This window comes from Cherax quadricarinatus, chromosome 79, assembly GCF_038502225.1.
Source record: "Cherax quadricarinatus isolate ZL_2023a chromosome 79, ASM3850222v1, whole genome shotgun sequence".
In the NCBI taxonomy this organism is placed as follows: domain Eukaryota; kingdom Metazoa; phylum Arthropoda; class Malacostraca; order Decapoda; family Parastacidae; genus Cherax; species Cherax quadricarinatus.
Window position 1 is genome coordinate 9,722,692 of NC_091370.1, and position 25,951 is coordinate 9,748,642.

Genomic DNA, 25,951 nt, shown 5'->3' on the forward strand with positions numbered 1-25,951 from the left:
CTAACACTGTATAGTGTAGCCTACACAATACTGTATTGTGTGGCCTACACTAACATGGTATAGAGTAGTCTACACTTAAGAGTAGGTGCGTGTCATGGTACTGCCACACAACATAAGCTTGTGTACTAGAGACCACTGTTTGTAAGCACGGCTGACTTATCACGGCCTCACATATTGACCCCCACACGTCTCCACGATGGACCCTTTACTGCGCTGCCTTCACACTGGTGATCCTAGGAATTGTGGATCTGCGAAAGCAGTAGGAGGGCCAAGTACTCAACCACACACAATATGTAAGTCTGTGACACACGGCAGATGATCATCTTAATTAATGACCCACTTAGTCGTCCCATAAACATTTCCCACATCAGATGATTTTCCTAAACAAATTAGCAACAGCAGCAGCACTACCTACACACGCCAATACCTGTAGCTCATTACCGTGCGTAATATATATATATATATATATATATATATATATATATATATATATATATATATATATATATATATATATATATATATATATATATATATATATATATATATATATATAAATTGTGTACACTCACCTAGTTGTGGTTGCAGGGGTCGAGTCATAGCTCCTGGCCCCCGCCTCTTCACTGGCCGCTACTGGGTCACTCTCCAGGCACCATGAGCTTTATCATACCTCTGCTTAAAGCTATGTATGGATCCTGCCTCCACTATATCGCTTCCCAAACTATTCCACTTCCTGACTACTCTGTGACTGAAGAAATACTTCCTAACATCCCTGTGATTCATCAGTGTCTTCAATTTCCAACTGTGTCCCCTTGTTGCTGTGTCCCATCTATGGAACATTCTCTGTCCACCTTGTCAATTCCTCTCAGTATTTTATATCTCGTTATCATGTCCCCCCTATCTCTCCTGTCCTTCAGTGTCGTCAGGTCGATTTCCCTTAACCTCTCCTCGTAGGACATACCCCTTAGCTCTGGGACTAGTCTTGTTGCAAACCTTTGCACTTTCTCTAGTTTCTTTACGTGTGTGTGTGTGTGTGTGTGCGCGCGCGCACACACACATACACAAACTCACTACAGCATGCCAATAAAACGAATAAATTTCGAAGAAATATTTAAATTAACATTGTACATCAAAGTCTGAGGCAAAGAATGTTCAAAGTTTGTATTTTATAGGTGACATATAATATAGAATTTTGCTTTTACTTCAACCACGAAATAGAATTAACCATGTTATAATAATTTGGTTCAACGATGTACCAGAATTAACCGCATAGCACATTGACTTCGGCAACTTGTTGACTACGGGGCAGCCGTAGTCAACAACACGCTGACCGAGCGAAGTTGAATCACACTATTGTTGACAATGAAGTTATGAGCACTATCAGTGGCATGAACTTCTTGCAGTCGCTGGGCGATGCAGAGCAAGGTCTGGACGAGTAACATGTCAGCCACATCACTGGTTACACAACCATACAAGCTACTGACACCTGCATCGGTGGTACCAGGAACTAATTCACATATGAAACAGCTAAGAGGCGCGTGGCTTCAGCAGCACCTTTCACGCATCCCATGAAGACTATCTCCTTTGGTAACCTATCCGAGTTTTTGTGTTAGCTGCTTTGGCGACTGACTTCCAACTTGTAACTCTTTCACTTGAGGCACATGGCGAGGCTGTACACACCTTCGCCGAGGATCTCTTCTCCCGAAGGAAGCAGTCCCGCTCCTGGTCTCAAATGGAGGATCCATTCTTGAAGTAAACCGTTGGGGTTATATCTTTGTCAATTAGAAGTTTTGATCGCTCCGTGATCCTAGAAAGACAGCCTCGTATACTATATACCCTGCCCCTTCTACCTCAATAATCCGAGGTTATCCCCACATCCCATTAGCCCCACCCCCTTAACCTAGTATCCCATGAACACAGCACCCCCAATCTCATTATTATAATCAAAACGAAGCACTAAACCCACTAGGGTATACAGCGCAATCCCTCAACCTCAAGACACGAAATACTACAGATCACGGAATAAGTTTCCAATGCAGTTAAATGTCAGCAATGAAGAACTGAAGTCAAGAAAATTCATTCACAAGTTATCGATACATGGTAATTAATATCCCAATTTCTAAAAAAAAAAAAATGGCAAATTTGCACCTAAACAAATTAAATTCCAACCTTCCTTTACGATGCCCCAGTTTTGAAAAATTAAAGAAAAATTCTCTAGTTATCTCAGGGATCAATATCTCAAAATACACGAACACTAAATTTCAAGCCGATCAGAAGAGGCTTTCTCAAATTATTTGCACACGAAGCATAATAGGGAATGTTCCATATAATACTAACCAGAGGACACTACACACGCCAGTACGTACTTCCATGACCCTTTCCCTAGTTACAGTTCAACAGAACTGAAAATTTGAAGTCGATCGGATAAGGCGTTCTCAAGTTATAAATGAAAAAATTTAAAGACAAGAATAATATACTTGAAAATATGTCAGCTGAGGAATAAAGCAGGATGAGAATATGATATATTTAATTCTCACTGAATTCCACTAATTCTGACTATGATAAACACTAACTCTCACGCAAATCAATAAATTCTCCTCACAATCACAATGTTAATTTCACTCACGCTCACTCTCAACGTCACATGACGTGCATATCAATGGTGTTATATACCGACAGGTGAGTTTACAAGACACAATATACAGTTGTGATACTGACATGATGTTTCGTCCACACACACGCACATACATACACACACACACACACACACACACACACACACACACACACACACGCACATACATACACACACACACACACACACACACACACACAGCGCCAGTATGGAACCCTCACTTAGTCAAACACGTCAAGAAATTGGAGAAAGTGCAAAAATTTGCAACACGATTAGTCCCGGAACTGAGGGGTATGTCTTATGAGGAGAGGTTAAGGGAACTCAACCTGATGACAATAGAGGATAGGAGGGATAGAGAGGACATGATAACAACGTATAAAATACTAAGAGGCATTGACAATGTGGACAAGGATCGAATGTTTCAGAGATGGGATACAGAAACACGGGGACACAATTGGAAACTGAAAACCCAGATGAATCATAGGGATGTTAGGAAGTATTTCTTTAGTCTTAGAGTTATCAGGAACTGGAATAATCTGGAGAGTGAAGTAGTGGAAGTAAGTTCCATAAATAGCTTTAAGAAGAGGTATGACAAGTATCATGGAGCAGGGAGAGAGTGAATTAGTATCGACCAGTGAAGAGGCGGGGCCAGGAGCTATGACTCGACCCCTGCAACCACATATAGGAGAGTATACAAACACGTGTGTGTGGGGGGGAGGGTGCGCGCGCGACCTGGGTCAAGCTCCTGGAGAGCGAAACGTTGCCGCAATAAAACATCACATTAGTTGCATTTGTGTCCTTTTGCTTAACAAGGTAAGTTTTCTTGGGAACGCTTTAAAAACTGCAGGATGGGTTGCTTGAAACTCAAAACAAAATTTACATAACACACTGTAGCAAATAATGATTTTCCAGCAAGAGTAATGGTTGATCACAGCAGAATGTGTAATAACTGGAGCATTGTTACCACCACCACCACCACCACCACCAGGGGATCAAAATTTTAGGACAGTTCACCGTGTTTGAGAGATTCTGCCTAAAAAGACTATATATATATATATATATATATATATATATATATATATATATATATATATATATATATATATATATATATATATATATATATATATATATATATTATATATATATATATTATTTTTTTTTATTATCACACTGGCCGATTCCCACCAAGGCAGGGTGGCCCGAAAAAGAAAAACTTTCACCATCATTCACTCCATCACTGTCTTGCCAGAAGGGTGCTTTACACTACAGTTTTTAAACTGCAACATTAACACCCAGGGAAGTACTACCGTCCTGCCAGATGACTGTGAAACAAAAACCTGTAACTGTTTTGCATGATGGTAGGATTGCTGGTTTCTTTTTCTGTCTCATAAACACGCTAAGATAACAGGGATATCTTGCTACTCCTACTTACACTTTGGTCACACTTCACAGACACGTACATACATATATATATATACATACATCTAGGTTTTTCTCCTTTTTCTAAATAGCTCTTGTTCTTTTTTATTTCTTCTATTGTCCATGGGGAAGTGGAAAAGAATCTTTCCTCCGTAAGCCATGCGTGTCGTATGAGGCGACTAAAATGCCGGGAGCAATGGGCTAGTAACCCCTTCTCCTGTATACATTTACTAAAAAAGAGAAGAAGAAAAACTTTATATATATATATATATACATATATATATATATATATTATATATATATATATATATATATATATATATGTGTGTACTCACCTATTTGTGGTTGCAGGGGTCGATTCATAGCTCCTGGCCCCGCCTCTTCACTGATTGCTACTAGGTCCTCTATCTCCCTGCTCCATGAGCTTTATCATACCTCGCCTTAAAACTATGTATGGTTCCCGCCTCCACTACTACACTTTCTAGGCTATTCCACGGCTTGACTACTCTATGACTGAAGAAATACTTCCTAACATCCCTTTGATTCATCTGAGTCTTCAACTTCCAATTGTGACCTCTTGAGTCTGTGTCCCATCTCTGGAACATCCCGTCTTTGTCCACCTCGTCTATTCCGCACAGTATTTTATATGTCGTTATCATGTCTCCCCTGACCCTCCTGGCCTCCAGTGTCATCAGGCCGATTTCCCTCAACCTTTCTTCGTAGGACAATCCCCGTAGCTCTGGGACTAGTCTTGTTGCAAACCTTTGCACTTTCTCTTGTGAGACCTCTACCCACTCTACCTGAGGTATCCCAGCGAGTGAGCACGTCCCCTGTATATCCCAGTGCTTAACAGAATAGGGAATAGCATATGAAGGTACAAATAAAAATTGGAACTATGGCTATAGTTTGCTTAATAACAAAAAAGGGCTGGAATACAACATATCCTGATGGAAATTTACACAATGTAACAATTTACCTATGAGACTTATTACCAGGGGGAAGGGTAGATGTTATCAGTAACCTGGACTAGTACTCACTCTTAATTCACTGACCAGCTGACCCGAGATTCCCAATGCGTGGTCCACTACACACGCGGCTGTCCAGAGCTCTCGCTCCCCGGACCTGTCACCAACAACCTCTTTGCTCAGCTGTTCCCTGGGCTTATATCGTAGTCAAAGTACCCCGTCCCCAATGGGGTATGTACCACGTGTTACGACCTGACGCCGAGGTCTGACGCCGTTAAGAACAAAAGACCTCAGACATGGGCGTGACTACCCGACATTTGCTAAGGCAGATGTGACCATATAATTAGGTCTCCCTAGAGACCTCACAAGCCCATCTGAACTGCATCACACTCTAATTTCTTGACGTGCTTGACTAGGTGTGGATTCCAAACTGGTGCTGCATACTCCAGTATGGGCCTGACGTAAATGGTATACAGAGTCTTGAACGACTCCTTACTGAGGTATCGGAACGCTATCCGTAGGTTTGCCAGGCGCCCGTATGCTGCAGCAGTTATCTGATTGATGTGCGCCTCAGGAGATATGTTCGGTGTTATACTCACCCCCAGATCTTTTTCCTTGAGTGAGGTTTGCAAACTTTGGCCATCTAAACTATATTGTGTCTGCGGTCTTCTTTGCCCTTCCCCAATCTTCATGACTTTGCATTTAGCGGGGTTAAACTCAAGGAGCCAGTTGCTGGACCAGGCTTGTAGCCTGTCCAGGTCTCTTTGTAGTCCTGCCTGATCCTCATCCGATTTGATTCTACTCATTAACTTCACATCGTCCGCAAACAAGGACACTTCTGAGTCTATCCCTTCCGTTATGTCATTCACATATACCAAGAACAGCACAGGTCCTAGGACTGACCCCTGTGGAACCCCGCTTGTCACAGGCGCCCACTTTGACACCTCATCACGTACCATGACTCGTTGTTGCCTCCCTGTAAGGTATTCTCTTATCCATTGCAGTGCCTTTCCTGTTATGTGTGTGTGTGTGTGTGTGTGTGTGTGTGTGTGTGTGTGTGTGTGTGTGTGTGTGTATATATATATATATATATATATATATATATATATATATATATATATATATATATATATATATATATATATATATGCAGCGTAGCCGATTGAGACACTTATGCAACATATGGGAATCTTTATTGAGGAAACGTTTCGCCACACAGTGGCTTCATCAGTCCAATACAAACGTTTCCTCAATAAAGATTCCCATATGTTGCCTAAGTGTCTCAATCTTCAACTTGTCGGTTTTTTTTTTTTTTAACCATTTATCACATGCAGCGTAGCCACAATGCAACATTGCTGAAGACCTCTGTTAGACGTCGACATATCCAGTTCCTTAAATTTTATGTCTGTCGCCTTCATAATGTTTATGAAGTGTGTAAAGGGTTGAGGGAAGAGATTTACTGAAGTGTATTTAAGGTTTATAGAAGCGTTTAAGAGGGTTATTGAAGTGTATTGAGGTTTATGGAAGCGTATAAGAGATGTGTACATGAATGGTACACAATAACAGCAAAACGAGAATTACACACACATGAAACATCTGGGTGTCTTTAATGTAGACGTTTCGCCATCCAGTGGCTTTATCAATATAAATTTTAGGACATAATTTGAAGACAGAACTATATACAAAAGTTAAGGTAATCAGTCCCTCAGCCTTGGAGTTGGTGTGAAGAGCACCGTAGATGTGAAGAATCTGGAGCACAGGCAAGAAGGCTAGCGCTTATATACTGGCGTCAGGTGAAAAGAGACGGGTAACAGACGAAAGCATTGTCACTTGTAGGCAGAATTCCCCAGTGGAAGGGTTAGTAAAAGTGAAGAAAGTTGTGGAAATGTCCTTTGAATCAAGATTCCATGGTTCAAAGGACATCTCCACAACCCTCTTCCATGGTTCAAAGGACATCACAACTTTATTCACTTCTACTAACCCGCCCCTTGGGTATGACCTACTTCCACTGAGAAATTCTGCCTACCAGTGACATGCCTTCGTCTGCTACCTGTCCCTTTTGACCCTGACGCCAGTATATAAGCGCCAGCCTTCTTGCCTGTGCTCTTCACACCAACTCCAAGGCTGAGGGGACTGATTACCTCATCTTTTGTATATAGTTCTGTCTTCTGATTGTGTAAATTATAATTTACACTATCACCTGTTTAATTTTCAGTTCCGCTGCAGGGTCCAACACTGAGAAGTATATGTATCTCAGTGTACACATATTTTAACAAACATTACATTTATTAAAGTATCTTTGACTGGTGGTGTACAGGTGACATGCCGCCTTAAATGACCCTCGTGTAGTCAAGAGGCAATAATTAATTCTATTGAAAACTGAGACAATAAACAGATTGCACCCTTCATCATCCTTGACTGGTTAACAAGTCATCACCAGCACTTAGCGCTGGCAGCCCAGCGGATACACAAACACGGGGACAAGGGGTGGTACTAAGATCTCATTCAAGGAAGGGTAGAAGTGATGCTGGTAAAATTACCGACAATATGTTGGGTAAAAGGACACACATGCCACTAATGCATGTGTATTGTTCCGTAACTGGAACAATACACAAATAACCCGCACACAAGAGAAAGAATAGCATATTGACGACGTTTCGGTCCGACTTGGACCGACTGTCTCACTCATTCTCTTCTGTCAGTGTGATTTGTGAATGGTCCAAGTGGGACCGAAACGTCGTCATAAGCTTTTTTTCTCTCCTATTTGTGTATTGTTGCCATAATAAAAATGTCGCAATAGTTGCATATATGTCCTTTTACCTAACGAGGGCAAGACAGCTTCAATTCCTAGGACCTAGAGCCCCTGAGTGCTAGAATACCTCTCACGACTCCCAGGCAGCGTTACTGAGTTTCACAAGAACCATGGGTAGCTTTAAATATGGGTTGGACAGGTTGACGTGTACTTAGCTCTGTGAAGACCTGTTTGCGCGCTCTCTACGAATTGAAGCAAGATGCCCTCCATCGAGCAACTTTACCAACAGCTTTAAGGAAGAATTGAGGATGGCGAAGTTGGAGATTCGGCGACTGACCGAGGAAAACAAGAAGGTTCGTAGTAGTCCTCCTGTTTTGAGTCCTCAGGTCAAGAAGGGAAACTGGTCAGTGGCTGGACAGCAGGGAACGAAGTTGATGATCAAGAAGACGAATGGAAAGGTAGAAACGATGAAGAAGAAAGAGTCTGCCGTGGAAACTGTTGTGGAAACATCTAATACATTCTCAGTGCTACCCGACGAATGTGAGTCGACTACTGGGAACACGACGAACGACACCAAGGAAGGTAAGAATATTGTTGTTGTTGGGGATAGCCAAGTTAGGTATATGGATAGGGCGTTCTGCTTGAAGGACAGGAGTAGGAGACAGAGTTTGCTTTCCTGGGGCTGGGATGGAGGATACTGTTAGCCGTCTGGATGACATCATGAGAGGTAATGGGAGCAATCATATTATCTGTCTCAGTGCTGGAGGCAATGATGTTGGCAGACGTAGGAGTGAAGACCTGATTAGCAGGTATAGGTCAGCAATAGAAATAATTAGGAGTAAGGGTGGGAACCCTGTCATATGTGGTATTTTGCCAAGGAGAGGAGTTGGAAATGAATGGTTGTCCAGGGCAATTGGTGTCAATTGCTGGCTGGACAAATACTGTAAGGAAAATGCGGTAACATTCATTGACAACTGGGACCTCTTCTATGGCAGAAATGACATGTATGCCAGGGATGGGGTTCACTTATCTAGGTCTGGGGTGGTAGCACTGGCAACTGCAGTGGAGGGAGCAGTTAGGACTTTAAACTAGGAATAGTTAGTGGTATGGGTTTTGGCAGGAAAACAGTGAAGTCCCAGTGTAGTAATATTACGAGTTCTAGGGGAACTAGTAATAAGCAGAACGAGGTAGATATTGAAAAGCCAGGGACTTTGGGTGATAAGGACAGTAATAGGTTTAGTAGAAAAACAGAAATGAGCAGGAAGGGTAAAGAGAGAGTCTTTCAATGTTTATTATGCTAATTGCGGTAGTGCTAGGAATAAGATGGACGAGTTGAGATTAGTTGCTAGTGCAGGTAACATTGATGTATTTGCCTTAACTGAGACGTGGTTTAATTCAAAAAGTCGGGACATGCCTGCGGAATGTCATATTCAGGGTTTTAAATTGTTCCAAGTAGATAGAAGTATCGGGAAGGGGGGTGGGGTGGCATTGTATGTCCGAGATCGCTTGAACTGTTGCATAAAAACGGGTATTAAGTCTGAAGTAACACATACAGAGTCTGTTTGGATAGAATTTTCAGAGGGGCATGAAAAACTGATTTTAGGAGTGATATACCGTCCCCGAAACTTAGATAGGGACCAAGGGAGACTACTATGGGAGGAAATTGTTAAGGCCACAAGGCACGATAATGTAGTAATTCTAGGAGACTTTAACTTTAGTCATATTGATTGGAATTTCTTGACTGGGAATTTAGAATCATACGACTTCTTAGAAGTAGTTCAGGATTGTTTTTTGAAGCAGTTTGTGACAGAACCTACAAGGGGAAATAACCTGCTTGACTTAGTTATGGCAAACAATGAATCCCTTGCTAATAATTTAGAAATTTCAGAGGAACTGGGTGCTAGCGACCACAAATCAATTACATTTAGCATTGAATGGAAGTACGATAGTAGCGATAACTCAGTAACAGTCCCAGATTTTCGCTTAGCAGATTACGATGGGCTTAGAGAACACTTATCATCTGTTGACTGGGGTAACGAAGTGAGCTATCAATATGACAGTTTTCTCAACACTATACATGCTGCTCAAAGAACGTTTATCCCATATAAAGAAATTAGATTAAATAGAAATGACCCAAAATGGATGAATAATAGGCTCAAATATCTACTAGGGCATAAGAAAGGAATTTATAGGCGTATCAAAAGAGGTGAGGGTCATCTTATGAATCAGTATATTGACATTAAGAGGGACATTAAAAAGGGGATAAGAAAAGCTAAAAGGGACTATGAAATTCAAGTTGCTAGGGATTCTAAAACTAACCCAAAAAGTTTTTTCCAGGTCTATAGAACAAAAGTTAGAGATAAGATAGGTCCCCTTAAAAATAACTATGGGCACCTTACTGACAAAGAGAATGAAATGTGCTCGATTTTTAATAATTATTTTCTCTCAGTTTTTACACAGGAAGACACTAACAATATTCCAGTAATTAATTTTTATAGTGGGCTAGAAGAAGATAAATTATGTAACATCACAGTCACTAGTGAAATGGTTGTGAAGCAGATAGACAGACTGAAGCAAAATAAGTCGCCAGGTCCTGATGAGGGTTTTTTTCAAGGGTTCTTAAGGAATGCAAAATGGAACTCTGTGAACCATTAACTAATATTTTTAATTTATCTCTTCAAACAGGTGTAGTGTCTGATATGTGGAAGATGGCTAATGTAATTCCTATTTTTAAAACAGGGGACAAGTCGTTACCGTCAAATTACCGCCCAATAAGCCTGACCTCAATTGTAGGCAAATTACTAGAGTCAATTATAGCTCAGATTATAAGAAGCCATCTCGATAAGCATAGCTTGATTAATGATACTCAGCATGGATTCACAAGAGGCCGGTCTTGTCTAACTAATTTATTAACTTTCTTCAGTAAAGCTTTTGAGGCTGTTGACCACGATAAATAATTTGATATTATTTACTTAGATTTTAGTAAGGCTTTTGATAGAGTTCCGCACCATAGACTGTTAAAGAAAGTGGCAGCTCATGGCATTGGGGGAAAAGTGCTCTCGTGGATCGAGTCATGGCTCACTGACAGGAAGCAGTGTCCATAAATGGGGTTAAATCCGAGTGGGGATCTGTAACAAGTGGCGTTCCACAGGGATCAGTCTTGGGCCCGTTGTTGTTTATAATATATATCAATGATCTTGATGAGGGAATTACTAGTGATATGAGCAAATTCGCCGATGACACAAAGATAGGTAGGATAATTGATTCAAACGTAGATGTTATGGAACTTCAGGAGGATTTAAACAAACTCTATTCTTGGTCAGAAAAGTGGCAGATGCAGTTCAATGTAGATAAATGCAAGGTTCTGAAGCTTGGGAGTGCCCATAACCCTAGTACTTATAAGTTAAATGATGTAGAACTTAGCCATACAGATTGCGAAAAGGACTTGGGGGTTATGGTGAGCAGCAACCTTAAACCAAGACAGCAATGCCTAAGCGTACGTAATAAGGCAAATAGATTACTGAGATTTATATCAAGAAGTGTAAGCAACAGAAGTCCAGAGGTCATACTGCAGCTTTATACATCATTAGTAAGGCCTCACCTAGATTATGCAGCTCAGTTCTGGTCTCCATATTACAGAATGGACATAAATTCGTTAGAAAACATTCAGCGTAGGATGACTAAATTAATACATAGCATTAGAAATCTTCCTTATGAAGAAAGATTGAAGACTCTTAAGTTACATTCACTTGTTAGACGAAGAATGAGGGGAGACCTGATCGAAGTGTATAAGTGGAAGATAGGTATTAATAAAGGGGATATTAATAAGGTCTTGAGGATATCTCTCCAAGAGAGAACCCGCAGTAATGGATTTAAATTAGATAAGTTTAGATTTAGAAAGGACATAGGAAAGTACTGGTTTGGAAATAGGGTAGTAGATGAGTGGAACAGTCTACCTAGTTGGGTTATTGAGGCTAGGACTTTGGGTAGTTTCAAATTTAGGTTGGATAAGTACATGAGTGGGAGGGTTTGGATTTGAGTGGGACTTTCACATCAGAGCTTATTTCTTGGGTGGCATTGAAAATTGGGTTGGGCAAATGTTTTGTTAGTGGGATGAATTGTAAAGGACCTGCCTAGTATGGGCCAACAGGCCTCCTGCAATGTTCCTCCTTTCTTATGTTCTTACACAACTGTGGATGGGCGAGAGTTAAACCTGCCTAGCATGGGCCAATAGGCTTAGTGCAGTGTTCATTCTTGTGTTTTGCGATGCCATACAAAGCCTCAAAATTATTTCCTTACAGGCAAGTTAAATGAGCTTAGGTTAATTTACACTAACCTATCATGTAATAAATATATAACTGTCGCTGTTTCCATCGGGCAGATACCAACGAACTGCAATGCTTGCGAAAAACTTATTATAAATGGTCGAGTCCTCAACACCACGTATGATATGCGTGCATGATTCACGAAATCGTAATGACACGATTGCAAACAAACAATACCACGGGTGGGGCTAGAACCCGCGATCAGAGAGTCGGTCTGGAGTTTTAAGAATCTCTAATCGCGGGTTCTAGCCCCACCCGTGGTATGGTTTGATATAATGCAGATTTGAGCGTCACGTATATTTCCTTATATTCGCTTCCATTTTACATTTGCTTATGGTTAAATATGTAACATACATTATAACCTACGTTCAAAAACTGACGCTGGGTAACGTGTAAAGTAAAAATAAATGAAGAATTAGACACATGTGCAACATCTGGGAATCTTTATTTGTAGACGTTTCACCGACCAGTGGCTTTATCAGTACAATAAAAGGACATAATGTGAAGAACTGTATACAGATGAGGTAATCAGTCCCTCAGCCTTGGCTGAGGGACTGATTACCTCATCATCTTGTCGGTATTGTATACCATTTATGTACAACAGAAAAAAAAGCCTGACGCAGTCTGTTGTAAAAGTGAAACGCTTCGACAATAAAAAATACCCAACTGCTGCACGTCAAGTAAGACGTGCAACAATTGGGTGCTATTATTGGTAAAAAAAAAAAATTGACCGTACTGCATACCATCAATAATTGATCCGTACACAAACGTTTGTTTTGTAACGAAATGGAGGACGAGTGTCACATGTGCTGACAATGCCGCAGAAACACATATTTATGTACTATGTTTACTTGTAACTAAATATACGTTAGTTTAGGCTAACGTTCAAGTAACGTTTAACAACTAACCTTACGTAAACGTAAATTAGAGATGAACTTAGCCGATGTTGTTCAGCAGAGACCCGTGTCTGGTAATCCTTGTCCTGTTTCCTGACCAACAAAATACTTGACAAACACCCGTATCAGGAAACACTTGCCTTGTTTCCTAACGAACAAAACACCCGTGTCAGGAAACACTTGCCCTGTTTCCTGACGAATAAAACACGTGTCAGGAAACATTTGCCCTGTTTCCTGACGAATAAAACACGTGTGTCAGGAAACACTTGCTCTGTTTCCTGACGAATAAAACACGTGTCAGGAAATACTTGCCCTGTTTCTTGACGAATAAAACACGTGTGTCAGAAAACACTTGCCCTGTTTCCTATCGAATAAAACACGTGTATCAGGAAATACTTGCCCTGTTTCCTGACGAACAAACAACGTGTGTCAGGAAACACTTGCCATGTTTCCTGACGAATAAAACACGTGTATCAGGAAATACTTGCCCTGTTTCCTGACAAGCAGAATACTACCACCATTTGTGTGTTAGATAGAACTGATCCAGCCTTGATATCGTGCGTCTGTCTCTAAGTAGAGTCCTAATCTAACCTTACTTAGCCAAGGCTAAGTTAAGCTAGCATAATCCAATTAAATGTAACCTTACTAAACGTAATCTAACCTAGCCCAATGTAAGCTAGCACATACAGACTTAGAAATGGTATGGTGATACCGACAAGATGTGGAAAAAGACACTTATGTACAGTTCAGGACATTTATTAAAGGAAACGTTTCGCCACGAGTGGCTTCTTCAAATACAGAGAAAACTAAGAAAACACACATATATATAGTGGTGGGAGTCAGGTGAGGTGAAGCGTGGGTAGAGGTGGTAATAGTAGTAGTAGTAGTAATGGAACTAAGGAGGTGAGGTTAGAGAGGGACCTGCTGGCATCAAGTAACACCAGTTCCCAGGATGGGTAATATCCTCTTGCTTAGTAATTTTGAAATACTGTAACTACCGGATTTTTGCTTTATAGTGTTACTGACAGAAATTAGTGCAGCTTCAATGCATTTTCTCCGTCTTAAGTCGTCTTCTTTAATAACTAGTTTAGCTTCATTGAATTTCATGAGGTGTCCAACATCGTTGAACACATGCGTTTTTGCGGTCATCATTTCTGCAAGCATTTTTGTGTTCTGCTATTCTAATGTCCAGAGTTCTGGCTGTTTCCCCTACATATACTTTGTCACACCCCCCACATGGTATAGTGTAGATTCCTACACTTGTGCCAGAATCATGCTTGGGTTTTTGTATCAGGTTCCTAATAGTAGTTGAAGAGCTGGTAGGAAACGTGCAACACGTATCCTCAGCAAGACCAACACCTATCAAATTGAAGAAAAGCCTCCAAGTTACATCGTTTTACCGGTCAGCAACGTTGCCACTAATGTTTCAAAAATGTTTGACAGAAAACTGGCTAAAATATCTACCAGCTCTTCAACTACTATTAGGAACCTGATACAAAAACCCAAGCATGATTCTGGCACAAGTGCAGGAATCTACACTATACCATGTGGGGGGTGTGACAAAGTATATGTAGGGGAAACAGCCAGAACTCTGGACATTAGAATAGCAGAACACAAAAATGCTTGCAGAAATGATGACCGCAAAAACGCATGTGTTCAACATAGAGACGATGTTGGACACCTCATGAAATTCAATGAAGCTAAACTAGTTATTAAAGAAGACGACTTAAGACGGAGAAAATGCATTGAAGCTGCACTAATTTCTGTCAGTAACACTATAAAGTAAAAATCCGGTAATTACAGTATTTCAAAATTACTAAGCAAGAGGATATTACCCATCCTGGGAACTGGTGTTACTTGATGCCAGCAGGTCCCTCTCTAACCTCACCTCCTTAGTTCCATTACTACTACTACTACTATTACCACCTCTACCCACGCTTTACCTCACCTGACTCCCACCACTATATATATGTGTGTTTTCTTAGTTTTCTCTGTATTAGGACTGAAGAAGCCACTCGTGGCGAAACGTTTCCTTTAATAAATGTCCTGAACTGTACATAAGTGTCTTTTTCCACATACAGACTTAGCCTAGCCTAACCTAACCAAAACTAACAACCTAAAACAGCGAGGTAGAACGTTCAGAAAACGACGAATGTAGACGCGATATAGAACGACCACTGTTTTAAGGATTGGTTGAATTGAAGGGGTAAAGAGGGGAGGGTTAAGGGAGGGGGTGGTGGTGGTGTAACTTTCCCTCCCAACCCACACCTTGCTGTCTTCATAAATAGTGGTTGCTACCACACACGCCCAACCGGTTGCCTGGCCGACCCAACATGACCGACTTACATCAATTAACACCACCGCCACCACTACCACACCACTAACCCCCATCACCACTCACGATCATTCTCATCTGCCACAATTCCCACTCACCTATCATTTCCACTCATCACCATCTTTCCCATTAAGCATCACTCCCATTCCAGCTCATCTACTATTATTCCTACTCACTACCATTCCTCACCACCCTTCCCACTCACCCACCACCATTCCTACTCACCCACCACCATTCCCACTCACCCACCACCATTCCCATTCACCCACCATCATTCCCACTCACCCACCATCATTCCCCCTCCCCTACCATTCCTACTCACTCACCACCATTCCCACTCACCCACCATCATTCCCACTCACCCACCACCATTCCCAATAACATACCACGACTCCTATCGTTCCTATTCAGCTGTCCCAAATGCAATTAATCGGACAGAAGTCACCTGCTCCTGTGTGCGACACACACACACACACACACACACACACACACACACACACACACACACACACACACACACACACACACAACAGGCCAAGTGTCTACTGATCAGTGCCTTTGACAGCTAGTAACTACTACTACTACTACACACGCAGAGGCAGGAATAACAGGGACCGTATTCCAGTGGATCAAAGAGTACCTCAGAGGAAGGCGGCAGAGTGTTTGGGGAATAGACGTCAGAATGGGGAAGTGTAACAAGCGGGGTGCCGCAAGCAACAGTATTAGGACCAGTACTGTTTCTGGTTTATGTGACTGATATTCCAGATGGGACTGGATCAGATGTATCCCTGTTTGCTGATGGTAAAAAGAAAATGATAAGGATAACAACAGACGAGGGCAGGGTAAAGACTGCAAACGGATCCGGACAAACTGCAAGACTGGTCAGATAAGTTGCTGTTTAAATTCAACCCAGCAAATGCATGATCATGAAGATTGTGGAAAGGGACAGAAGACTGGACACGTTGTATAGTTTCGGTAGACAGAGGTTGCAGACCTCACTCAAATAAGGACCTAGGGGAGAGCATATTGCCTAGCATATCGCCAGAGGCTCACAACAGCCGAATAACCTCTACAGCCAATGCTCGCCTAGTGAATCTAAGACTGGCCTTCAGGAATCTCAGTCTTTCCAGATAATTTATAAAACATATGTCAGGCCCATCTTGGAGTACGCAGCACCAGCACAGAACCCACATCCGATGAAGCATGTTAAGAAACTAGAGAAAGTGCAGAAGTACGCAACAAGGTTTGATCCTGAGAGGCTAACAAAGTTGAATTTAACGATATTGTAGGACAGAAGAACCAGAGGAGATATGATAAACAAAATATTCAGAATTGATAGAGTGGACAGAGACAGGTTCTTTAAGAGGTGAGAAACGGGAACACACCTGGAAATTAAAGACACAGATGAGCCACAGGGATGTCAGGAAGTATTTCTTGTCTCATGGTTACCTGGAGGTTAGGTAACCAGGTAACCATGAGACAAGAAATACTTCCTGACATCCCTGTGGCTCATCTGGTGGTTGGGAAGTGGAATGATCTCGGTGAAGAAGTGATGGAAGCAGACTCCATACGGAGCTTTAAGAGCAGGTACAATAAGGCCCGCGAGGCCAGGAAGTGAATCTAGCAAGCAGCAGGTTGACAGGCGGGGCCAGGAGCTAAGACTCGACCATCTGCAGTCACACACACGGATGAACGAGGGGACACGCATGAAAACTAAAAACGCTAAAATAAGATTATACCATGACTGGAACAATTTGTAACAGTTTCAACAAACTGGGACACATGTGCAACACCTGGTGTTACACATGTGTCTTATTTATCAACTTGACGATATTATATACTCTTGATGTAATGATATAAGTTTCTCCTTCCACTGATACTTCGGGTTTTTACTCTTGTTCATCTCGTCCTCTCCACTTGTTAGAACAGCCGCTTCTGTTGTCATAGTTAAAGCTGCAGTAAATGCTGGCCTTCCTAACCATAACATTTAAGACTATGGCCATAGCATAAACCGGTCGTCTTCGGACCATAGGTATCCCACAAACTGGTCTTGGGACCATAGGCATCCCATAAGCTGGTCTTGGGACCATAGCCATTCTATAAGCTGGTCTTGGGACCATAGCCATCCTATAAGCTGGTCTTGGGACCATAGCTATCCCATAAGCTGGTCTTGGGACCATAGCCATCCTATAAGCTGGTCTTGGGACCATAGCCAACCTATAAGCTGGTCTTGGGACCATAGCCATAGCTGGTCTTGGATCCTATAAGCTGGTCTTGGGACCATAGCCACCCTCTAAGGTTGTCTTGGGACCATAGCCATCCCATAAGCTGGTCTTGGGACCATAGCCATCCCATAAGCTGGTCTTGGGACCATAGCCATCCCATAAGCTGGTCTTGGAACCATAGCCATCCCATAAGCTGGTCTTGGAACCATAGCCATCCCATAAGCTGGTCTTGGAACCATAGCCATCCTATAAGCTGGTCTTGGGACCATAGCCATCCCATAAGCTGGTCTTGGAACCATAGCCATCCCATAAGCTGGTCTTGGAACCATAGCCATCCTATAAGCTGGTCTTGGAACCATAGCCATCCCATAAGCTGGTCTTGGAACCATAGCCATCCCATAAGCTGGTCTTGGAACCATAGCCATCCCATAAGCTGGTCTTGGAACCATAGCCATCCCATAAGCTGGTCTTGGGACCATAGCCATCCCATAAGCTGGTCTTGGAACCATAGCCATCCTATAAGCGGCTCTTACATATAATATCAATGACAGTCCCAACGTTGTTTCTGTAAATGTTTGTTCGTTGGTCGGTTGATTAATGGGGTTTTAAAACTTGTTGCCCACACGAGGATCATAAGGACTGCATGTCACCCTTTTACCACCAGTCAAGAATATCTTAATTCCTAAAATGGGGAACTAAACTAAACTCTCAGCGTGTATACACCGAGACATACACCTCTTGCCTTTGTCAGAACATTATTAAACGCTCTAATCTTCACAACGCACATTATTTGACCTGACCTTGGTTGCATACTTATTTAACGCAGCTCGACCTGGCTTTTAGCTTCCTCCCCTTTTCTTAGAAAAGCAAAAAGGGGAGTACAATTAGTAAGTTTGTTTGTCTTGCTATTAGGCAGTGTCTTACTTTCACCAGACGAAACATCAAGCCTCCATCACTTCTTACGATAAACCCACACGCATTTACCGCTTCATATAAAGTATCTCTTTTTTCTTACTCGCTGTTTGATAAGAATTCAGGACTAGTACGACATGATAAGGGATAAACAGTTTCTAAAGCAATGTTACTACATATTATTATTATTATTATTATTATTATATTAGTATTATTATTATTACATTTAAGGGGAAGTTTTAAGTGTGAATTGGTCACTGAGTGTAAGAAGAATGAGAGGTAATTAGGTTTGATCTAAGTAGTAGGAAGGGTAGCCTCCATTCTGTAGATCAAATGTTCTGAAGGACTAGCATGAAGGCAGCTCCCCATTGAAGAGTTATGGGATCACGTCAACCAACATAACATTGTCAGGCTACAATACTTCAAGTTCCAGCCAATGGAGTCCGCTAGGTAATTACATACATACAATTTGCAAACACCGACATGAACCCAGGCGAAACCTAGCGTCAAAGTTAAACGATGTTAATATATGTACCGTAGTAAGGAATAAACTTGGAAAAGTATTGATAGATGAGGTCGGAGGTGAGTGCAAGGAGGGTTAGAAGTTTTAAGTGGTGGTGGTAACAGTGCGTGGGCTGAGGGGTTGAATATTTTTAATGTGCTGGTAACACTATGGGGGGTGTGGGGAGGGGGGGCTTACACTCATGCATGAACTTCTTACGTCCTTATTCACGCTAACTTTCTTGGGTTATCATAGGTGATCTTTATATAATTTACTACCAATATATGTATATAACAATTCTGTGCTATTGCAAATATTGTATAAATGTATAATAGTCTGTATAATTATAAGCAGAGAACCTGAATAAGCTTATCTTTTAAGCCAAGGAACAAAGATTTCGTTATATACAGAATCCATACATATGTAAGAGTGCAGAACAAGACACGGGCCATGTCACAGTGACATGGTCTGACGCTTTACGCTTCTGCCTTGTCTCAAGAATTTTCTCCCTACTATCTGTTGCTAGTCTTGCAACATTGCATAGCTCCTGATGACGCACAGAGGGTGAGAAAGATCCAGAGCTAAAGATTTCCATCCCCATATGACTTTTTCTGCACTAAGATCGCCTGTTTATGATTGTATTGCATGTGTAAGACTGAACTTAAGAGAATATTTCATAGCAGGTAGGAAAGACTTGCAGATTCCTTGGGCAGTTATTGCAGGAAATGCAAACAATTTACTGTCTTTTTACCGAAACGTTAATTGTAATTTATTACTTCAATAAATATCCCAGGAGACGGCAAGTCCTTCCCATTTGCTACGAAGATGAACATACTCATACACGTCAGGTAAAAGGACAAGTGCAACTAATGCGACATTGTGTTGCGGTAACGTTTCGCCCTCCAGGAGCTTTGCTAAATCGTTAAGGCTTGATAAAGATCCTGGAGAGCGAAACGCTGCCACAATAGAATATCACATTACTTGCACTTGTGTCCTTTTACCTAATACATTGTGGATAATTCAACCATTACATACACACACTAACACTCAAGCTAAAACCATCAGAAAAAATATAAACTAATCACACTATCAAGCACACAAGACAAACACTCTTCTAAGTTAGTTAAAAAATAAGAAATATCAAAAGTTTTAGCTAGTACAGTGGACCCTCGAACAACGATGGCATCGTCTAACGTTAAATCCGACTAGCGATACATTTTAACGCAAAAATTTTGCCTCAACTAGCGCTAAAAAACTCGACCAACATGATTCGTTTGAGTCACGTCCACTTGTGGCCTGAGTGCGCCAGTGTTTACAAGCCAGCCAGCCACCGCGGTCCCATCCAAACATACAATCGGAACATTTCATATTATCACAGCGTTTTTAGTGATTGCACCTGCAAAATAAGTCACCATGGGCCCCAAGAAAGCTTCTAGTGCCAACCCTACAGCAAAAAGGGTGAGAATTACTATGGATATGAAGAAAGAGATCATTGGTAAGTATGGAAGTGGAGTGCGTGTCTCCGAGCTGGCCAGGTTGTACACAAAACCCCAATCAACCATCGCTACTATTGTGGCCAAGAAAACGGCAATCAAGGAAGCTGTTCTTGCCAAAGGTGCAACTATGTTTTTGAAACTGAGATCGCAAGTGATAGATGATGTTGAGAGACTGTTATTGGTGTGGATAAACGAAAAACATAGCAGGAGATAGCATCTCTCAAGCGATCATATGTGAAAAGGCTAGGAAGTTACATGAGGATTTAATTAGAAAAAATGCCTGCAACTAGTGGTGATGTGAGTGAATTTAAGGCCAGCAAAGGTTGGTTTGAGAGATTTAAGAATCGTAGTGGCATACATAGTGTGATAAGGCATGGTGAGGCTTTGAGGCCAGCAAAGGTTGGTTTGAGAGATTTAAGAATCGTAGTGGCATACATAGTGTGATAAGGCATGGTGAGGCTGCCAGTTCGGACCAAAAAGCAGCTGAAAAATATGTGCAGGAATTCAAGGAGTACATAGACAGTGAAGAATTAAAACCTGAACAAGTGTTTAATTGTGACGAAACAGGCCTGTTTTGGAAGAAAATGCCGAGCAGGACCTACATTACTCAGGAGGAAAAGGCACTCCCAGGACATAAGCCTATGAAAGACAGGCTTACTCTGTTAATGTGTGCTAATGCTAGTGGTGATTGCAAAGTGAAGCCTTTATTGGTGTATCACTCTGAAACTCCCAGTGTGTTCAGGAAAAACAATGTCCTTAAGGACTTGACACCTAAAGTCCTAATGGAAGGGGATTCCCCTTCTAAACACTAACACCATCAACACTCTCCCCTCCTCCCATCCCATCAATCATCACCAGATCTTCAATAAAGGTAAGTGTCATGTAATTGTACATGTCTTCTTCAGTTTGTGTGTATTAAAATAAATATTTCATGTGGTAAAAATGTTTTTTCAATACTTTGGGGTGTCAGGAACAGATTAATTTGATTTCCATTATTCCTTATGGGGAAAATTAACTCGACTAACGATAATTTCGAGTAACAATGAGCTCTCAGGAATGGATTAATATCGTTGGTCGAGGGTCCACTGTATTCCCTTGTCATAATGGTAGATTTTATACGTCACTGTCTGCACCAGAGATTACAATACTCAAGAACTATAACAGTAATTAGAGCAACTGGACTAACTAGACTGCAGTGTGATCGAGCAAGGTATCTCTGGCCACCAATAAGTCATGTTTATCCTGGCTGAGTCTTACTATAAACCCACTAACCCTTTTTTTCGACCTGAACAGCCATTTCAACAAAGTTTACTGTGCTTTTTAGCCAATGACTTGAAATGAAGAACAAATTATGTATGTGCTTCGGACTGTGACTAACGAACTTATGATTAATTATATTGTGATTATGAAGAGCAAACTGGTATTAATAACAGCAATGATGGCAGTAACTAATGCTAATGATGGCAGTAACTGATAAATAATATCAATATTTTGTTAAAAGTATTGAATAACCGCACGGTGCTAGTGCTTTCTTAATTCATACAAAAGAACCATTATCCTGGCAGGAGAGAAAGCATAGTAAATTTATTCAGGTATACATAAATACAGTTACATAGATTATCATACATAGCAGCATGCGTGTAAAGTACCTAGAATAACCCAGAAAATTCAGAGTGACTTATTTCCATTGGAGTCCAGCAAAAAGCAGGAGTGCCCTGAGCACAACAGAAAACACAGCAGTATCCAATACAGGAATGTAGGGACCTTGTGTACAGCTGCAACGCTCAGAGCGGTGCATACCAATTCTGCATCTACAGCTGGTGGCACCATGCCACTGCGCATGTGTAGTGGGGACGCGCAGCCCTGGGGCGTAGGCATATCAGTTTTGAAGCTACAGGCTGTGACACTGACGGGCCACTGTGACTGCGTATGTCACTCAACGTTCATAGCGTTAACAAAAAAAATAACAGCAAAGAAACTGGACTTGCTGTAAAACTCCTCTGTACCTTATTTCAGGACGTATCCGCTGGTTTTACTAACATGTCGAAACATGTAACCGAGGTTAGCCGACATACAGATAGCACAAATTAGTGGCAGCGGTGGGGACTCACGCAGCTCAATAACAACACGAACGTTTCATTAATCAAAACACACCAAGTGGAGGTTGGTTCAGTTCCTTGAATCAAGAGCCCTGCACCAGTGCTAAGGAACCTCCCATGAGGGAAAACACACAGTAGAACAACCGTGAAGTACTTGTTCTGCCTGGCTCGCGTGAGTTAACTTCCTTAATTGTTCCTACCTTCGTGGGAACACCCTCCCTCCTACCCTCCCCCAGGAGACTGAATTCTTCAAGAGGTAACGATGCGATAGCAACTCCACCCTACTAATTAAGTGCCAAACTAGCCGCAGAGTTCACAGTGCCAAATACTGTGCTGGAAAACTGAAGATTATCAAAGTTATTATATTCACAGAACAGCTATAAACTGGTTGGTGTCAAACAGTACCTTACGAATGAGAGGTATTCAAGTTTTAATCAGAGTAAGTAGCTCTAATGACTTGAATCAAGAGCCCTTCACCAGCATCAACTCCTCCTCCTCCTCGATCTTGATGGGTACATTTATCGGAGAAAACCAAATCTTGTCCTAATTCATTACCAAATAACACTAGGAAATTACTTAAATAATTTAATTACATTGCTAAATATTGTTTGACAAATTATTTTCAACATTTGCCTTAAAAATTCGTCTCAATTAGCCTCAAATTCCTGAGTGAAATTACTGTCTTATAATCTGTCCCCGTTAAGATGTCGTGTAAGATAATTCTTAAAGTTGTATTTTGAGCAAAATACAAAAAAAACGCACGCCATTTAATGGGGAAAACACAAGAGCCTGGTATAGCACTTCACAGAATATGGAATATCCTGAATACCTCGTTGTGTGTGTGTGTGTGTGTGTAAAATCAACTGTATGTGGTTGCAGAGGTTCAGTCTCAGCTCCTGGCTCCGCCTCTTAACTTGCCAGATTCATTCCCTCCTAGCTAGCTAGCCTCGTGGGTTCTGTTATACTTGTTCTTAAAACTATGTATGAAGCATGCCTCAACCCCTTCATCTAGATCTGAGACCGAAAAAAATACTTCCTGATATAGCTGTCTTAACTTCCAGCTGTGTCCCCGAGAATCAGTTTCTCGCCTCTGAAACAGCTTGTCCCTGTTCACCTTATCAGTTCTGAGTATTTCAGGTACGAGTACGGTTATCACATCTTCCCTGGTTATTGTCCTCCATGTCATTACGTACACTTTTGTTAGTTTCTCGAAGCTCTCATATCTCTGGAACAAACCTCGTTGCATGTGTTTGAGTGAGCGCCTGAGTGTATTTGTGTTTGTGTGTCCTTGCGAGTGCGTGTGCCTGATAGATAATAAACAATAATGAAAATTATTATTATTTAAAAAGTGCTAAACTCTTATGCATCATACAGCTGTCCGTACAATAGGTCAAGGTTGTGTTGGTGACGTCAGACGGATCCACTGTACACTTACACGAGCACTTAAACTGAATTATTGTGTAATTGTCCCGGGGGTGTATTGGAATGTAATAACAAGTGTACATATGTTCCTAGTTAATTGAATGTTACCCCATTCCAACACTGCATTGCTTAGTTTTGCTGTCATTCTCAATAATATTATAAGCCCTTTCTTGTTTGTTGATTAGTTGATTTTCTGAATGCTAATTAGTTTGATTTTCTGAATGTTTCTTTGAGTCATTTGTCTGCCTCAGGACCAAGCAATGTGATCCTCGCTAGGACAGCGGATGAGCTAGTGTGAGCACCAGTTGCCAAGGCTAGTGAGACTACTTGGTGTAGCAGCAGTACTGCCGAAGCTAGTGTGAAACACGTGGTTTCGCAGCAGAATTCGTGGCTGGTGTGAAACACGTGGAGGTGAAGGCTACGGGTGGTAAGACAAACATCATGGCTGCGAGGGATGAGAACGGTCGCCTGAAGCTGCCCAGTGACAGATACGTGCCCTTCCAGCGAGTGCTCAGCAGGTCTAACCGCAGGTGGGTCATCCTATGTCATACCCTCATTTTACAAACACCACATGAACGTTGGAATCCTGACGTTACTACTGTTCTAGCTCTGAGGTCACGTGTTCTCCTCCTACCTTCAGGCCATCTGACCCGGATCTTGTGTAAACAGTTTCCTTAGTGTCTCTTAATAAAGACCCCATTGAGATCAAAATATGCAATACACTATTTTTTTTATTTATCGCCGTATGGGTTGCTTGTGCCCCCTGTATTGTATAAGAATATATCGTGTATTTTTATTATTTCCAACATGTTTGTAATATAGCTCGCGGCGTCAGTCTCCCGTGAGTCGCAACAGTCAATGGGAGAGCGGCAGTGGAAGCCACAGGCCCTCCCGCAACCACTCTCACAACGTCTCTGACGACGAGCACCAACACCGTCGTTTCGCCAACGTCGACGACGTCACCGACTCCCTCGGCAACCTCCGGCTGGAGCGGCGCAAGAAGGACAGACGCAGCCGCAGTCTTAAAAACGACACCACCGACAGCAGCAACAACAACTCCCCGAAGATGCCGTTCATCCCTTTCCAGCGTGTCTTGCACAGGCGGCGTACCACCCTTCCTCCAGCCAACATAAAGTAAGTCTCAACAACTCACCAGTTCTAACATCCACACCCTGGTCTGATAACACTACTGTATCACCTCATTAACCTCCACACAGTCCTGATAACATGACTTCTGCCTAACATCCACATTCTTTACTGACAGCACTACGACTTTTGCCTAACACCTGCACAGTGTACTGATCATAACTTCTGGCTAACCCCAACACTGTTCTGACACCACCACCACCACTTCTCATTAACCCACCACACACTATACTGACACCATAGGTTTTGGCCAAAATTCAGCTTGTTTCGGCCAACTACCAGCCAACCCAATTCACATCAGCCTTCCTAACTACCTCCGCCAACATTAGGCAGAGGTAGTTGTGAAAAGCTGTGTTCCACAAGGCACAGTACTCGCCCTCATCCTGTTCCTCATCCTCATATCAGACATAGACAGAGATGTAATCCACAGCACAGTGTCATCCTTTGCAAACGATACTAGGATCTGCATGAGACTGTCATCTATTGATGACACGATTAACCGCCAAGAAGATATAAACCAGTTTTCCAATGGGCAACGGAAAACAATATGATGTTCAATGAAGACAAATTCCAACTACTTCGTTATGGAAAACTGGAAGAGATATTAATTAGAACAGAGTATACTACAAACTCTGATCATACAATAGGGCGAAAAAAATAATGAGGGACCTGGAAGTGGTAATGTCTGAGGATCTCACTTTCAAGGATCAGAACAGTGCCGCGATCACAAATGGATGGGTAATGAGAACGTTCAAAACAAGAGATGCCAAGCCAATGATGATCCTTTTCAAATCACTTGTTCTCTCTAGGCTGGAATAC

At 41.8% G+C, this 25,951-nt stretch overlaps 2 protein-coding genes across 2 annotated transcripts in view; one reads left to right on the forward strand and one right to left on the reverse strand.

Annotated features, from left to right (window-relative positions):
• Marcal1 (SWI/SNF-related matrix-associated actin-dependent regulator of chromatin subfamily A-like protein 1) overlaps positions 1–25,951 on the reverse strand; it is a 148,909-nt gene that overhangs the window by 64,848 nt on the left and 58,110 nt on the right. The window lies entirely within an intron of this gene.
• Positions 1–25,951, forward strand: part of LOC128702626 (vitellogenin-1-like) — a 52,874-nt gene that overhangs the window by 7,559 nt on the left and 19,364 nt on the right. Inside the window, exons 2-3 of the mRNA XM_070101910.1 lie at positions 24,238–24,516; positions 24,809–25,120. Coding sequence (XP_069958011.1) covers positions 24,428–24,516; positions 24,809–25,120 — 401 coding nt within the window. The 5' untranslated portion in view covers positions 24,238–24,427. The remainder of the gene's footprint in view (positions 1–24,237; positions 24,517–24,808; positions 25,121–25,951) is intronic.